Source organism: Pelodiscus sinensis, chromosome 2 (assembly GCF_052426305.1).
Source record: "Pelodiscus sinensis isolate ZL-2025 chromosome 2, ASM5242630v1, whole genome shotgun sequence".
NCBI lineage: Eukaryota > Metazoa > Chordata > Testudines > Trionychidae > Pelodiscus > Pelodiscus sinensis.
This window is the reverse complement of record NC_143053.1, coordinates 28,095,769-28,114,550: the sequence shown is the minus strand read 5'-3', so window position 1 is coordinate 28,114,550 and position 18,782 is coordinate 28,095,769. Positions and strand designations below refer to the sequence as shown.

General features: G+C 36.6%; 1 protein-coding gene across 2 annotated transcripts in view; it reads right to left on the bottom strand.

The window, feature by feature from the left end:
* The window catches only part of CSMD3 (CUB and Sushi multiple domains 3), a 1,180,750-nt gene that overhangs the window by 977,282 nt on the left and 184,686 nt on the right, over nucleotides 1-18,782 (bottom strand). For both annotated transcript variants that reach the window (XM_075920204.2, XM_075920205.2), the window contains exon 3: nucleotides 13,398-13,510. In XM_075920204.2, the coding sequence (XP_075776319.2) occupies nucleotides 13,398-13,510 (113 nt within the window). The remainder of the gene's footprint in view (nucleotides 1-13,397; nucleotides 13,511-18,782) is intronic.

The following is an 18,782-nucleotide window of genomic DNA, read 5'->3' as shown; positions in this document are numbered from 1 at the left end:
TCATGTTGTCTATTTTATTTTTGTTAAGTAATCAGAAGCAAGGCAATAGATACTCTAAAATTAATTAGTAAATATATGTAATGGGTGAAAGAAGGCTTTGAAATATGGAAGTTTTTAAAAATATGTTTGTCACAACAGTGTAAATCTCTGATCAGTGAGCATCAACAAGCCACTACTACAAAGAACACAAAGCCCCCGGAGAAGTTTCAGAGCAAATGGTGTTAGCACCTCATGTCACCTAATCAATATGACGGTTTGGAAGAGAATTTAAATGTTTTTTGTTTTTTGTATTTTTTTTAAATAACAGGCTACAGAATTGCAGGAAGACATGTAGTATTCTTCATATGAGATATTTCATGCTTAGCACAACTTGTTTTTATAGATTCCAAAAGGAAAGCTCATCATGACAGATGTGAAATTAACCAGTGTTACTACTGTAATTAAAGATGACATAGCATGTTGTCATTTACATTACTATTTTCCTGGACATATCCTATCCTTGTCATCTCCATTTACTAACAACTTGTAAATTAGAGGGACTGGGTGGTTTAAGGAGTTGACATGGGATACATAGGACACACCAATAATTTGGTACCAGACTCATTCAGTAACGATCAAAAGTCATCATATTAACCTAAGTAATCTTCATTAACCTATGTAGTCATCTTCATTACTTATGTAAAATGAATTGGTGCTCACAGAACATTCAGTAGTGAACATGTGTCTCCTTTAGAAAAATACATCCCTATAAATAGCATTCATTGTCTCTTGTTCGTAGCCATTGATGGGAGATTAGCAATTACATGATAGAGATTGAAATCGCCTTTCACACTGAAAGGTGCACATTCCGGCTCAAGTTAGAGGCATATTGGCAGGACAGTGTAGGGTCTGCTTGCCGTGCCTTGACCTATGCAACACCAGTTTCAAACAATATTTTAGTTTCCAGAACTGTTCAGCCAGGGCATTCATGATACTGAATTCATTTTTTAAAAACAAAATCACTGGCATGATAATGTTTGTTTTTGTCTTTATGTACCTTGTATTATATATGCATAGTGATGTCTGCTAGTTAATTACACATTCTACTTTAGGTCTGGAAGCATCAGAATTATTTTTTTATAACTTTTTTATTTTGTTTTGTTGTGGTTGTTTGTTTTTCTGTACTCATTACAGATACCACATTTTGGAACAGGTGAGAGAGAAAATGGAGCATGTAAGGTAGTTAACCTTCAGAAGAGATGTCTAAAGTTAAACACAACTTCTTGACAGTACAATTTCCGCCATGGTTACATGCATACTATCACTGCAAATTGAGTCTACACACAAATACATTATTTGGAAGCCTAGTATAAGGGAACATAAAACATTAAATAATGATATAGAAAAGTTAAATCCATTATTTCCATAATTGCCTGTGTGAAATGAGCTCTCATGTAATTTGCACTGCTATGTTGCAAATTTCTATGCCCAGAAACACTGAGGTAGACAAGTATGAATACTACAGTTTAAAATATGTCTAACTACCCAGAGGTATTAGAATCCACTAAAAACAGCTTTGTGTGTTGCATTGCCTAACTCACAGAAAATGTATTTTAGCAACAATTTTTTTCTGATGAATACAGAGAAAGAAACTCAAAGAGTTTTGAAGTATTTTTCCAGTTTAAATCTCTTCGATTTAGTAATGATTTACAGAAATACCTTTATGTATCATTTGCAATTATAAAATATACACTTACTTGCATCTAAGACTTTGTGTTCACTTTTTACTATTCTATTCAACATTATGGACCAGAATCACAGCTGGTGTTCATTTGCACAGCTCACCTGAAGTCCATGGAGCAGCATCAATGCATACCCCCTGAAGATCTTTCTTATATTACCTTAACAAAAGACATGAAGGAACTAACTCTTGACAAGAGCTGAAGGTACAATTCACATTATATATTCTATCACATTTTACCTTTTTCCTCTTTTTTCATAATCGCTTCTGAGAGATAACAAAGCCTTGATCCTCAGAGATATTTTGGTGTATGCTATTTCAGAGTTAGGGGTCAAAATACCTATAAGGATCAGGGCCAAAATACTTAGATGCTTGCTATTTAAAATTATTCCCAAATTCCTCAGTTAATAACTACTGATCTGTAAATCATTAGCAAAAAGGTCATTGCAAATATTCACAAATATCAGCTCCTGCTGTGATCGTTAGCACATAATTCTGCTTTGGTTCTCTGAGAGAATGATTACGTAATCAACCCACACAGCACAATCTGCATATGTTATAATATAAAGAGCTGAATTAGGATACAACTATAGCTTTTTTTGAGTATTGCCATATTTGAACCACAAACGCTTTTTTGGACATTATTTGTACTAATAAAACTCAGATGTTGTATGTTCACAGAATGCACTCACAAAAGGCAACTGCTTATGAGAAAGATGAAATTTTAAATGAGTATTGGTTTCTATGTTTTTAAGTGTAGAGCTTCATAAAAAAATAGTTGAAATTAGAGCAATATTGTGGGACAACTTTTCCTGCGATATCTAGGGCATGGATCTCAGTTAAACAACATATCTGAATTATTTTTTAAACTATAACATGTAAAATAGCATCCATGAAGTTTTAATGGCATCATGACAACAATATAAATGAATAGTAGTTAATTCCCTATAAGACAGCCAATCAGTGGAAAGCCAGATTTACTTAAGCAGAAGAGTGGATCCTCTAGCCATGAGACCAACATTTACTTAAAGATATATTTGCTTCTAGAGCCTCCTTGCCATTCCATTCTTAAAGATGGTGCAAAAATCTTTCATAAAGCATCTACTTTTGTCCACCCATTCTTAGGATGCAAACTACCTTTACATAAATTCACCATTCAGTGAAGTATGTACCAATGACATCACTGACCAGTAAGCAGTCTCCTGATGTGCACTGATAAAAATAAACAACAAGTATTTTTCACAGAAAAAATGCCCAGATTTTTGTTTCAATTCATTTATTTACATCTGAGTTTTTTACTTTTTTTTTTTTACTAAATGAATCATAATAATTTTGGTTAATTTCCATCATCTATTTGATATTTCCCCCTACTTCTCTTTCCTTCTTTCCCCAGTAGAAAAAAAGAAATATCTATACATTATCATCATTATATTTATATAAAATATCAATTATTTTCACAACTGGATGCCTAACATCAGAGATCTAAACAAGAGATCTTATTTATTTTCAAATGTTCTGACCAGGAAGTAGCTCATAAGGAAGTATAGGAGAATTTCTTAATGATCAGCACTTTCAAAATATGGCCACTTGTTTGGGTGCCTAAATATGGATATACATGCCAAACTTCAGGTGCCCAGTTACAAAAATCTTGGCTATAGTGTTGAACCTATTCCAGTAAACTTGTTTATTTAAGTATTATTAATAAAAAAACTAAGGTCCTGAACCTACAACTCATTCAAGCCCGAGTCCCAATGAAGCTGATTGGGTTCTCTTAAGGTGCTAGGACTCCTACAGGTTGTTCTCTATAATGGATTGTGGCCGCAGAATAATTTAGTTTTAAAAGCCTGACAGATTTCCAAAGGCTCACATTGCTAATTACAGGGAAAGGGACCTCAAAATATCAGAGATATTTATATTAGATAAAAAATGAACTATATATAGAATGTAGTTGCAATGAATTTTCTATTATTTTAATGACTACATTACTTCACAGAATTTTTTTTTGAATTTATCAGATTACAGTTATTACTATTTGACCAAACAGTGATTAAAACATGAATCTGAAATTAGAGCTTCTCAGAATAGCCTAATATCTTTGGAAACAGGCAATGATAATAATCCTATAATCTACAAAATCAAATGTCACAAAAAGCTGTAAGTGCAAGAAATACTAGAAAACTTTATTTTAAGACTTTATAGTGTCCATTCATAGCTTATATTGGTATGTGAAGCAAACTAAAATATGGCTGATGGATCATTGCAATTTCAAATTAATAACTACCTCAATTACATTTTAATGTAGGCTCATATCATAAGGATAAATTGCAGTATCATAGGTTGACAAATATGTCATTTAACAATATTATTCTGAAAAAATAAATTCAATAGAGTTAAAGTAAGAAGAATTGCTAGTGTGCTGATTTTCACTAACTTTCAAAGATAATATTTTGGTGTGTCCTTTAAATAAAACAAAAATATTATCTCAAGCCTTTTGCCTGGAATCTGATTATGCACATGTAAGTGGCCCCTTAAATAAATATACATTTTATTTATTTATCACTTTATAATTGGGGAGCGTTGAGGAAAAAGTAATACTCATTTCTACAACAGTTAAACTGAAACCAAGGCTTTGGTTATGATAGAAATTAGAAAAGTTGAAGGGAAGCAATTAAGTACATGTATATGTGTGTGGTCCTTTTCCCTGAAAATTCACTCTTTGTATTTTGCAAACTGAAGCATATAATATTGCCTCGTTTCTATTGTTGGATTAGCCTAGTTTTAATGTATTGGTCTCAAAATTAGACTGTAAATTCTTTGGGACAGGTACTATGTCACACTGTATGTTTATATAATGTCTACTGCAAACAGGTTCTGGTCCCAATTTGGCCTTCAGGTATTATTACAACAAATTAAAAATTATACTTACAGAGAGGTATGTGGTGATACTGTAAGCCCCACAACTAGACATCTCAAAAGGATGGAACTTTCTTTCACTCTTTCAATAGCAAGAAAACTATCTCTGACTAGCCTCATTTTCAGGAATTTTAATGTTTAGTACCTATGGGTCCACATACTTGTTGCTTTAGAGAGAATCCATTGATGTTACAGTTGTATACATGAAAATGGATTGGTATAGTGATTTTACTAATGAAAGCCATAGGAATGGTGCCAGATTTACCTTGGAGTAAGTGGCCCAACTTCACTTTAAAAGTAATGGCGTTTGGAAGGTGGCTTCCATGCATGAGCTCCAGTCTAAGCTGTTACTTCAAAGCATGGTCTATCCAGCAATTTTAAAGCTCTAGTACAAGCCCCAAGAGTGCATGTTTCTCAGCCTTAACCTTTGGCAGCCACCATCCAGGCTGTGTAGACTTACCCTGAGGGTATGTCTGCACTGCAATTGGAAAAAAAAAAAGCCCCAGAACATGGCACCATGGCTCAGAGTCCGTGTTAATTGGCTTGGGTGCTTAAGGGGTTACAAATAGTAATGTATACATTAGGGTTTTGTAGGCCTGAGACCAAATCCACCTCCCCACCCCACTCCCATTAAAGCATTAATCCATCCTTGCTTGAAATTTAGGGAGTTAATCACTAAAATAGACCTCAACAAAGGGGGGGGATATGTTCTGCTGTTGATAAAGCAGCCCCACCATGTCCCTAATAAGAATTTTGACTACCCAGGTTGTAAAGGCACTGGGAAAATAGGATACAAAAAGAGGATACAGAAAGAGACTCAACAGAAAGTTGTTCGCAATCCGGTGTCTATTACCAGATGCCAATTCTGAAGGGTGATGTCACAGAATTGGACCAGATAGCTGAACACTGGAGTGGTACCTGATGATGTGGACTTCTCTAGCAGGAGCAGACAAAGTGAGGAGAGCCACTATCTGATTGTATTATTCATAATTTGTGAAAGAAACTGAGTCTAATTGGACCTGTGAGTGGGGTTTCAGATGGATGGTGATTGACTGACAGAGTTCTGGACCTTAGCTAGCCACACAATTAATATCTGATACCATAGGATGCTGGCCAATCTAAATCCTGGTGCACTAATGCAGTTTTGTTTATTGCATTTGTTCATATGCTATTATGCTTATTTGGTTTGTTTCTCCCCTTTTTTCCCAAATTAAAAGATCTGTGTTTTCAAGGATTCCTGAGTGCTTGAGAGAGAGAGGTAAGAACCACTGCAAAGGTAGTAAGGAAGGATATGCCGTAATTTCTCAGAGCCAGGACTATGGTTTAGGGACAGCAGAGGAGTTGGGACATTTTTTTCTCCAGCTCATCTCTCTAATATCATAGTGGGTACTAGTCTGTAGAAGTTGCAGTAATCATGAGAAACACTTAGTTTTGAGAATACAAGGGTAGGCCTTGTAAATAAGAGTATACCTCAGTTTCAGAAACACATGGTCATCGTAAATGGGTGAGGTTGGGAGAAGCAATATTTTCCCATTCAATGGTAATCTTGAATTAGTGTCAAAAGTTATTGGAAAAGGCTATATTTGAGAAATTATAATTATCCTTTTAGAACAACATTGGCCACAGACTTATTATGAATGCATGATATGCAGTAAGCACCAGCGTATTTTATCTAGAAAAGAAAATTATTTTCTAATTGACATAGTTATATCGGAGAAAGCATTTTAGTTATTTCACAGCCTTCAATTAGAGGGCTTTGTATTCCCCTGCAGTATGAGTAATATTGTCAAAGGCACTGCAAATTTCTGATATTTATAATGGCATAAAAATTGTAACTGCACTTTCCTCTGTAAAGTTAAAAGATAAGTTTTCTCTACTGCCTTAGTTGACTTGTAGCTCAGGCTGAAGAGGCTTATGCAAGAAACAAACTCTAGAGATCCCAAGTTTGGTTCTGCTTGTTGGTATTATAAGCAGGGGCTTGTCCAAGATTTCAACTGGGTCACCGAAGCTTGGGATGCACTTCTTCAGCTAGGGGAAGTATGCAAAGCACACACCTACAGGTTGTGGTTCACTGTCCCATGTTGTGGTACTCTGACCACTTACAGAGAGAATGAATTTTCTCTGCAGCTTTAGCTGAGAGCCAACTGGCTTTTCACTCAGGCTGGAGAGACTCATGCATTAAGCACCAGAAGTCGCGGGTTCGATTTTGCCTGTTGGCATTACAACTACACGTAGGCTATGTCTCTACTGCAGGCTTTTTGCTCAAGAACAGCTGTTCCTTCGCAAAAACTTGCAGAGCGTTTACACTGCATGCGTGTTCTTGCTCAAGTAAATTTACAGTAAAGCATCAGAAAAGAGGGCTTCTTCACAAGAGTTATTCCTCTCCCCACGAGGAATAAGCCCTCTTGTGTGAGAGCTCTTGTGCAAGAATGCAGCGTGAACAGAAACAGGGTTTGTTGTGCAAGAAGCCCCTATGGCTAAAATGGTCATCAGAGCTTTCTTGTGCAAGAGAGCATCCATACTGCCATGAATGCTTTTGTGCAAAAGTACATCTCCTGTGCAGAAGCACATGGCAGTGTGGACATGCTCTTGTGCAAGACCTCTTGCACAAAACAATTCTTGTACAAGAAGCTTTCAGTGTAGATATAGCCCTGGAGTTTAGGGGTGACAGATTAAGGGCCTGGAGTTGGCACTTTAAAACCTGTGTCTGTTCATACTTCAGAGATTTTAAGGCAAAAATTAACCATTAGATCATGTAGTCTGCCCTGCATAACACAGGGAATAGAAACTCATTGAGATACCCTTGCCCTGAAACCAATGGTGATTTTGCAGACAGTTTCCAACTCTCTTGTTTTTTGCTTCCTGACAGATGCAAAGAAAGCAAATCTCAAAAAGAGTCTGGTCTTTAAATTAGATTTTCAGCAGGAGAGGGGAGCTGAGCTTGCACATTTAGCCAGTCTTGTTTTGAACAGTTTGAATCTCCAATGAAGAGCTTTCTGGAGCCCTACAATTTATATGCAAATATAATTTAAGATGTTGATAGTTTTATTACTGTTTACTATCTGAACAGAAAGCAAAACTCTGCAGCTTCTTATTCAGCAATATTAAGCAAATTTAACAAGCATCTTTCAATTAAGTTTTTACTGAGCACTTGCTCAGTCCAAACTCCCATAGATTTCAATTGTCTCCAAGACTCCACACCTACTGTTGTAGCAAGGACTGAATAAAAATCATTTATGGTCTTCAGGATATAGCCCAGATTTAAAAATATTGTTTAAAGCCCGTATCTTACAATCAAGAGACTGGTTGCACACTCTTAAGTAGAGACCCATTGACTTATTGACTACTCTTTTACTATTATTTACTTCTTCTAATAAGCCTCTAACCTTTAATAAATTTTAATAGTGACACTGTTAGCATTATCAGCTATCTAAAATATTTTGCGTAGTCAAGACTTGTATTTCATCTTTAGGTATATTTCTGAATTCTGACATTGAACTATTTTTAGATTGCCTCATTCTCATTTGTTCACATATTTTACTTATCTGCTATCTGCCAAAATTATATTTAGCCCTCATATCCCAACATATTTTAATTATACCAATATTGTTTGATCCTCAGTATTTTATTACATCATTTACAGATTCTTCATAACAATGCTATAAGAAGTACATGAAGTCTTCTAGAAGTCACAAAGCAGAATGCATAATTTAGGACTTCAGAATGTCTTTCCCCTCCCCATACTCATTTTCAAGAACCTTGAAATTTTTGAAATGGTTCTCAACTCCCTCTCCAATATCCTTAAGCATAATTATTAGATTCCTAGAATTTAAATTCTAAACCATACACTAAAGTTGTTCCTTTTTCAGCGTCCAAGAAAAGCTACAATGCAAAAGGAATCATTGGGAGAATTTGGAACAATATTATAAAATGTCTACAAACTATCTCCAAGATCCCTCAAAATCTGTAGAATCTTTAAATTCTATTTCTGCACCATTATCATGTCATTGTGTTGCACAATCAATGGGATTGCACAAAAAGTTCTGAGATATGCATTTACCATGAGTAAAAATTACTATAGATAAAATATAATGGGAATTCTTATCTCTCTTACATGAATATTATTTACATCAGTAGAAGATTTATTCATATTTAGTAATATGTACTAGCCAGCTTCTATATGGGTAGGGAAATGCTTGACTATTTCCTTGAATTCTCCTTCCTCTCTCCTGTCCTGGTTCAGATATTGCACATTCCTCCTCCCCCCCCATGTTCATTAATGAAGTCCACAATCTTAAATGGACCAGCTACCTGCTTAATAGCTATAAAATATTCCAGTAAAAGCAAAAGAGCACACTATTCAAACATAACTAGAGTCGTTGAGGCCCCTGCTGGGTCTTGCAAGCTGCCATCACTCTTTCTTTCTGAGCAGCTGTATCTCTCTCTTGCACGCACACAGTGAATAAGCTACATTATGTATCACAGGACAACAGAAAATAGAAACATGAATCAAAGTGGATTTTGTTTTATTCCAAAAATAAACTAATCTCACCAAGACTAATATAAAAGTGGCTGACAGGGACAGATTATGGTTTCAACTAAGAGCTCATTCAGGGATTTTAGAATTTGTTGTTCCCTCCCCCTCCCCCCCCCCACACACATCCCTGCTTACCCCTCCTCCCGCCCTGTGATTATCCAGACATTGGGACCACATATTGTGGGAAAAGGGGTGCTGTGAATTGACGTTTTCTCTTCCACAGGGCAGGCAGGTGCAGAGACAGTAAAAATCTTGCCTCCATCTCCACAGCACACCAGCCAGTGCACATAAACCAGCATTCAGGGAGAGGGGGGATAAAAAGAATAATTTGCTTCTAGCAATGCTCACGACTCAATGTTTTTCCTACTTAATATACTTGAGTCAATTTACTTTTTATTTCTGGCCAAAACTGTCTAATTTTACTCAGATTTGTCAATAGTTTTGTTGATGCAAAACTACATTTTTCAACTGTTAAAGTATTCATCTAAAAAAATTTACCCAGCTCTAGCTTGAAGTTTACCGTGTTTATTGGCTAGGATGTTAATTTTTCTATGGTATTTTGCCAACAAGTGAAGTTTTAACTGATAGCACACCGAATTACAATTAAGTTGTCTTTTTGGTAGTATTATTATTATTCTTAACACATCAGATATAAATCAAATTGAAAACAGAAATTGAATTGGATTGCTCAATGATATAGTTTGGCAAAATCTTTCTCTAGTGCTCTACTTGTAATTCTATGCCTTTCCTTTACTATTTAGACTCAAAAAGGGAATGGATAAATTAATAAAATACCAATAGGTCATTCTCAAACAAATCCATAACTCACTTAGACATTCAGTTACTCTGCAGTTTCCAGTCATGTCTCAGATGAAACACAAATAAATGTTTATTTACTTTGCAACTATGCTTTCCATACAATCATATATCTATATTTGACAGAATATGGAATTGTGTCAATGAAAAATTATTGCAAAGTTGATCATTGTTTTTGAAATGGTAATTCTTCCTTCTCCATTTTGTATTTTTTTTAAATGGAGTGAGTACTGTAATTCATACAGGACAAGACTTAACAATGTTCAACATAAGTCATTCAACAACTTACTCTTTCAAACACAGTTTCATTTAGATACATAATTCATTAATACTCCCCCCTCTCTCCCACTCCTTGCACACTACCGATTTCCACCTTTATTTCATGTTTTCAGGGATGTGCCACTCTTTATATCAGGTTTCAAATTTTAACTGCATATACAGACACCCAAATAAATTGCCTGATTTTCAGAAGCACTGAATACCCAACAGCTCTGTTAAAGGTCAACAGGAGCTGCACGGTGCTTGGAACTTAATAACTGAGCCACATCAGATGTCTACATATGGACTTGGACACTATGTAGAGGCACACAGTTTTGAAAATGTTAGGGCTGTGTGTATTCACAAAAAGCAGGGGTGAAGAAATGGAGATTCTACTGATATGGAATCTTATTTAAAAAAATCTTCTCCCTAATGCCAAGGAGTGAGGCATCCAATGATTGGAATATAATAGTTATCCCACTTTCTTTTGGCTGGGTTGCAGGAGAATGTGGTTTGAGAGACAGGTTAGGGGAATGGGAATTGAAATAAGTGTTGTTGTGAGGGACAGTGCTAACTATTGCCAGCACTAAGGAAAACAGGTGCTGATGCGGGGTGGAGAGGAAGATCAAGGAGCCTCTGGCTACATTACAAGTTTGGATTTTTAGACTAGGCCTCATCTCATTCTTTTTCAGAAATATAGTAGAATACTTCAGCCATCATTCTGCAAAGCATATGTTTATTTAACTTTCAGATCACGCTTATACTTAGGGCCCAAGTGTCATTAAGCTGAAGAGTTTTAGTTTGTTCATTAAAAGAAACAGCGCTTATATGGACACAGGATGAAATTTTCGAAAGTCCCTATGTGACTTAGGAGTTTAAGGCCCATTCAAAGTTAGATTGTTACTTAAGCCTGGGATTGAATCTATGTGAGGTGTCTGTCAGCTGAACAGCCAGGCAGAGGTTCCTGTGCAACCTTGTACTTTCTGGGCTTGATACATACCTCAGTGAAGTCAATAGCAAAACGCTCTTTAATATGAATAGTGTAGGATCAGGGCCACTGTGTATCTAAAGATGGGCTACACACATGCAGGTTCATACAAATTGGCTACGTCTAGACTGGCATGATTTTCCACAAATGCTTTTAATGGAAAAGTTTTTCCGTTAAAAGCTTTTGTGCAAAAGCACTTTTTGCGGAAAAGCGTCTGTGCCAATCTAGATGCGCTTTTGCGCAAGAAAGCCCTGATCGCCATTTTTGCCAATCGGGGCTTTTTTGCGCAAAACGGTTCTCAGTTGTCTACACTGGCCCTCTTGTGCAAAAGCATTTCCGGAAAAGAGCTTTTGCCAAAACGGGAACATCAAAGCATTTGCGCAAGAAGCACTGATTTTGGACGTCAGTGCTTTTGCGCAAAATCAAGCAGCCAGTGTAGACAGCTGGCAAGTTGTTCTAGTTCTAGCAACCATTCAGTGGTTCTAATATTCCATGCAATCAAAGCAGATGATATAGGAGACTGTGAACTTCAGGTTCTCTTCCTCCCTGCTCTCCATCTGCTCAAAGCCCAAATAATCTGCTTTTGTGTGATTTTTACCCTGTGATGAAAGTTATTTGAGGTTTTACTGTTATTGTGTTTTGGTTTTGAGGGGATTGTTTTTTTTTCTTCTTCTTTTTTTTTTTTTTTTGTTTGCTTTCAGGATTAGTGTTTTGAGGGTCTTTACAAATAAACAAAAACTAGCTAGCCAAACAGAAACCCCTCTCATTTTTAAAAAGTAATATGAAATTCCTACAGAATCCTTTATAGAAGTGTGGAAATCACTATTTTTAAACTTGAAAGGGCTAATCACTATTTTTAAACTTGAATCTTTCAACATTATACCATCAAAGCAACATAAAAAAAACCATCATAAATTTTCCAAAAATGAAAGAAGAAATTATATATTATACTTCGAATAGTTATAATTTAACACATTTCTAGATAAAATATTGCTTGACAAAATCACCAAACACCTGTTACAATCTACAGTAGAATAAAAGATGTCTCTGTCTCATCCCAAATATAATTTGTTACGCTATAGATACAATTTCAGTTCTGTAAATTATCTTTCTGTTGTATGTGAACTAGAAAATCATTTCAGAATAAACAAAGTAATTAAACATGTTCAAAACACTCAGAAACTACAAAACAGGTCTCAAATCTTACAATTAATATTTTTCCTATTTCCTTATTTAATTTATGATTTGGGGGGAGGGAATATTGTCTGAATTAGTAATCAAACTGCATAATATTTCACAGTGTTCAGGTAAACAGTTCCTAGCAATGCCTTTGGCTGAAGATAAGCAATTTCACTCAGCATCAGTATAGGTATTCTATATGCCTACATAAAACCGACTTCTTTTGCAGAAGATTATCCTCCATGAATTTCCTAATTCTGGACTCCCCAAACTGCAGTACAGCTGCTTAAATTCCCAGGCCTGCTCTACACTACATGGGAAGATGAAGTAAGATACACAGCTCCAGAAACAGAAATTACATAGCTGGAGACGACATATCTTACATTGCATTTCTGTGCCGTCCACACAGTGGGAGTCTGACTGGAGAAAATAAAACAGAAACTTTGCTTCTGTTCCAGGTGCTCATAAAATATTTAGATATATTTGTGAAGCATGATAGTGCTCAACGTTTGTTTGGTTGCCAGATTCTTGCCTTTAGTCATTATATATTTTCTTCTGATTTAAATATTCAGCTAGATTCAGCGAACCTTTAATACTTGGTATTGTTTTGGACTAACAAACTTTGAAAGTACCAAAACTAAGAATAATAAAAAGTGTGTTTAATACTTCCCACCACCCCCCAAAAAAGCATTAATACCACAGCTATCAGGCAGTGAGATTGACTGAGTTCTTATAGTATTTTTCAACCTGTTTGCGGGTAAGATAAGGACATTATTATGGAGTATTTAAAACCTTTGATTTTTTTTATAATAAGTCTTGGTATACAATTGAAAGTTTTCACTAGAAGCAAATATTTTCAACTTTTAATAAAAGTATCTGGTTCAGTTTAACTAGCACAATGTCACATTTGAGCTCTGTTGTACATAGGGATGAGGTAAAGCTTTCAAATCTTGTTTTTAAGAAGAGTGTTAATCATGTTCTCTTACCTTCATAGAATACTTTAAACCCATGGGCACTGACTGCAAAGTCACTTGTCAAACGCAGTGAAAATACAGATTTTGTACTTGTCACAGGTGGAGGAAGATGAAATCCTGTTAACCTACAAATATAAACATAACTCATGGTTAATTGTTTATTTTACATTGGAAATTTGTAGTGAGTAATAAGTTTGAAACAGTCCAGTTGCATTCTTACAGACAATATAAATGAAATAATAGAATCTAAATTTTATATTATTTGTGAAATCCATTTTCTAAAATTTCATAAGGAAGCTGCCTGACTGGCATTTATGTAGCCTAGCACAGGTGAGATAGGCTAACTCAGGAAGGTTGGACATAAAGAAGGTCATTGTTGAAATTACAGAAACATGACAGATTTAAACAAGCTAAGGATCTATACCAGTATTTTCTTAACTATCTATAAAATATATAATGTAAGTGTGATAATGTTTTGTCCACAGAGTTTTCCCAGCATTCAGTTTTACACACACACACAAAAGGGAAGAAATCACAGCTCACTTAAACATGGGATGTTAGCAAATTTCAACCATGTATCTCAACCTACAAAAGTGCTTTTCCTCAAGTCGACTGTCATGCCTAGCAAGTGTGGGAAGAATTGCTCAGAGGGTTTTAATTCTAATTCATAGAAAGATCCCAGATGGTAGTGTTGAGTAATTACTCATCTACTCAGAAGGCTCTCTTGCAGGGTTTTACAGCTGTACTGTTTCTGGCTTTATTTGGGGATTTTTTTTGGTCAGATCCATATATACACCCCAGGCAGCTGTGGAAGAAAGTTTGACATTCAGCCCAGTGTTTCCATTTCATCTGACCCAGGTGCTGCAGCCTCTTTGCTTTCCAAATGCTAGTTGAGACTGGGATTTGTAGTAGGGTAAATTCTCCAAGGCTCAAATTACAATAAAACAAAAGTGATTCTGACTGGCTGATGGTATTACCCAGGGAATTTGATGGACACAGTTGAAGACACATGCTCAATATTCATCAGTGGAATCTCCAATCCTAAGGTTACAGCTGGACCCCACAGTTTCTCAAGCTAGAGGTAGCTTCAGGGCTAAAAGTATCTGTTTTCATCTGTGCTTGGGGTGACAACTGTGGAATTTCTCTTTGGTATTGACTTTGCCTGTAAATCAATGAACTTGTATATTAGTAGTTTCATAAAACTGTAATACTCCATATATAGAATTGCCCTTGCAAGAAAAAAAAACTTTCAGCTTCTTTCCCTGGTGCAGCATTTGCAACCTAACCACTTAATGGATGGAACAGAAGAAGCAAGTTCCAGAAATACTCCACAGATTGAACTAGCAACCTATTTCTTACAGGAGCAAGTGCAAGTCAAATATGGAGACTGATCTGTTTTGAAAGTATGCATGCTTTGTTACTAGAGAGAACTCCTTCCTCTGAAATCACTTCCACAACAGATAAGGTCAGCCAGTATTCTGTAACAAGAATCTGGCATGAGCTGTTTGGGAGCCACCAACAGGGCATTTCATACGGAAGGGGGAAAGGGCTCAGCCCTAGAATTCATAGGCTTAACAAAACTTGACATTGCTGATCTCAAAATTACAGTGCATAATTTATCCCTTGACTTAGCCTTTTTATCTCAAAATCACGATAAATTAAATAGTTTACTTTAAGCTTCAGCTTACAAATTGATTGCTTTTGTGGATTTATGGCTGATCCATTATAGTTTTGTTTAAATATAGCGGGTTTTTTTCTTTCATTTCACTCAGAAAAATTTGTCATTTTTTCTAATGTGGAAGATATATGAATTTAATATAAAATGTAACACAGCAAATCCAAAACAGAGACCCCCCCCCCAATCTAATAACTAAGCAAACATTGCAAATGATGAGTGCTGAGGACTCTCAACTGCTAGCAGGGAGTGTGCAGGGCCTCTCAAGAACAGTTCCTAAGCTTGTTAGAGGAGAATGGCAAAGTCATTTTATGTCTGTTCTTCAATCTGGAATATGTGGAGATTCTTTTTCCTGTATCTTGTCATATTTAATCTATTTTGTAACTTTTTTCCCCTCAGGAACACTAAAGAAGAAAACAGTAGATAATGTGGAGAGATGATTTTGATGAATTAATAAGATATGTATAGCAGGAGCCAGTAGATAGCTGAATAACAACACAACCATTGACCATGCTTCCTTTTATAAAATAAAGAAAAAAAGATGCAGTAAAAGCTGTGTTATCCAGTAATTTATCAACCAGAAACTTCTACTAAACCCATATCTGATATCTCCCAAATACAAACCTTCAGTTTACTAACCAGTACTAGTATATTGCCCCTGAGGTTATGCAATTGTACACTCTCCCCTCTACTGGTATGCAAAAAGAGGCAGACGACAATTAAACAAGTGATATCAGGGAATTATTTAGGAAACCAGCTTCCAGGGTGTATCATGGGGTTATTAGAGATCCAGCCTAATCTCCTACACCTCTTATCTATAGCGATAATTGATGTTGATAATAATGTTATTGAGGGACTGAATAATCCTGAAGTGCCTTCTGAATCATCATTATTCAGAAAGAATAAATTATGTGCAGTAGTTTTAGCATTAAGTGTATTTTTAAATTATCTGAGTGCATGCCACGTGCTGCCCTCAGTGATAAGAAGTGTCATAAGATAATTTACAGCCAGGACGGGGAACATTTTTTGGGTCGGAGGCTACCGATCCATAGGAAAATCAGTGGGGGTGCACACAACCCCCCCCAAAACCTCCCTGATGTGCCTCTCTCCCTGCCCCCAGCTCCCCTCTCACTCCAGCACCAGAGCCAGGGGGTGTCCAAGGTAGTAGATTTTGTGGCTCCCCTCGGCTATGGATGGGGCCCCAAATGAGGGTTTCAATGTGTGGAAGGGAGATGCTGGAAAGCAGGCTGGGAGCATGGGGTTTGGGTGGGTGGTAGAGTACAGCAGCTGAGTGAAGTGCAGGGTTTGGCTGAGAGGTGGTGCAGGAGTAGATGGGCAAGGGAGATTAGGGCAGAAAGCAGGAGCAAAGTGGGGTACAGGGTCTGAGAAGAAGGAAGGGTGCAGGAGCAGGCTGGGGTGGAGCAAGCTGAGTGGGAGGCAGGGAGCAAGAGTGTAGCAGGGTGTGGGGATTGAGTGGTAGGTGGGTGCTTACCTGTGCAGAGCCCTGGGGCTACACGTGGGAGGGATCTGCTGTGTCCCCCTGCTGCTCCCAGGTGCTGGTCCTGGCTGTTTCTATTGATTGTGATTACAGCCAATTAGGACAATAGGGGGAAAAGCTTTCAGGTGAGTGCTTCCCTTCACTGCCATTTCCCCAGGTGGGGGAGTGGGAAATGGAAGCATGTGGAGCCTCTTCCTCCCCCCATAAGCCAGAGTCTTCAGGTTGGATGCAGCCCCAACTTGCCTGACTCTAGCCCACACGGACTGAAACTCTCCTCCCACCCACTGTGCAGAGGGGAGCAGGTGCAGTCATTCCAGCCTTGGAGGGTGGGGAGAGGGGGGACAGGATCCAACGCACAGGCCATAGGTCCCAAATCCCTGACCTAATATCTGCATATACCTACGTGCCTCAAAAAATAACCACTGCACAGTGCAGTACTACTTACTGGATTGCTGAGTACCTATACACTATTTTATACTTTATTCATTTTATTGTATTCAAATTCTTTGAAAATTGGCATTCCAATGGCAAATATAACTCTTCATGAACTGGAATATTTGATTGACCAGCACACTCCATTTCTTCAGCATACTGAACAACAAAGCTTTTACTCTATTCTGATATTTTTAAGGAGAATAAGTCTGAATTATTAATCATAGTGTGAATTTAGTTTCCTGGAAGAGAAAGTGATTTGAAAAACACCACATCATAGTGTTTTTCAATTTGATCATGACTGAAGCACTACAAATACTTTAGTGTCTCAATAATAAATGCATTTTCTGCTGCTAGTATAGAAATTTAGTCATACTCTTACTCATAAAATTCACAATATGTAGAGTTTAATCATTATCAGTCATTCCAATCATATAAGGAGGAGCTTGAAATTGGTGGAAAGTCCAGAATGCTAAAGATCAGGGTCTGAAATTACTGAACATTCTCCTCCATGTTTTATGAGTTGTACTGTGTAATAAGAATAGGTAGTATATCAGTAATGTGATTTCTTTTTTGTTTAACCTTAAGGCATTACTCCATGAGTTCTGCAAAGTGTACCAATTATACTGATGTTGAGAGCTATCTACTCTAGATACTACAGTTAATTTTGTAATGTTCTCTGGTGACTAGCTACTTTGTATTCTGAAGGGCATTTAATTAGAGATGTCTTGATTGGTACTTCATCTGTGACTGTAATTTGTTAAAGAATAAACTCAATTTTACCCCCAAGGGACACTTTCTCTTTAATCATCTTCTGCCTGGGCTGTATCCAAATTTATACCAGATCAAAAATAGGAAAGGAGCACTGAATAATTTTGGTCATGACAGAACCAACAGTCATGTGATGAGGGAATGTTGCCCAAGGCTGGGCTTTTGACCATTCTTAAAATTACTGGTCAAAAATTGTCATAGGTAAAAAATGGTTACATAATTGAAGGCATTAAATTATTAGAACTGTAATTATAGTAGGAAAAATAGTAAGATTTATATGGAAAGGTTTTGCCTTAGATATTTATGCCTAATTACAAAATAAGTTATTTTACTGAGTTATTTTAATTCAGAAAAATGCAAAAAATATGAAGTTAAAAAAAGAATAATGATTAGCATATTTTAGCAATGTTAGTTTTTTATTTTAACAGGAATGTTATTCCAAAACTGAAGAGTTACAAAAGATAAGAAATTAAAAAGATAAGAGGAAGCTTATATAAATGAAAAATGTAATTTCAAATGCTGTGTAGGCAGCAGACCCAGTCTACAGGAATCATGCTTTTCATTATCTTTTTGGAGATATCTTTTGGATGGGGATATATATTTGGAGTGTGTGGAAGGAAAGTTCTGTTCAGAGGGAAGGATTGGAGAGTTATTTAACTAACTAGGGTCACTAGTTTTGTTGGCGATGATGTAGATGTTGCGGGATGGTTCATATTTTTGTTTATTAAAGGAGACAGTTAATAGCAGTGCATCTTTTCTGTTTGTATTGAGAAAGAAGGGTTAGTGACTGTGAATCCTATTTTCTCTCTCTCATTGTCTTAATTAAGTTTGAGGAGGGAAGGGTTGCATCTAGTCAATAAACTTCTGGGGCAAGGCACTGTATTTTACTACCGGAAAAAAAATTAACACTGAGTGTATAAAGAATTCATGTTTCCCGTGCACTTACTTGATTCCCTGCAGTAAAATGACTGATAGGAAAAGAAAAGGAAAGCAAAAGGAATCACACACCACTCCCCTAGCA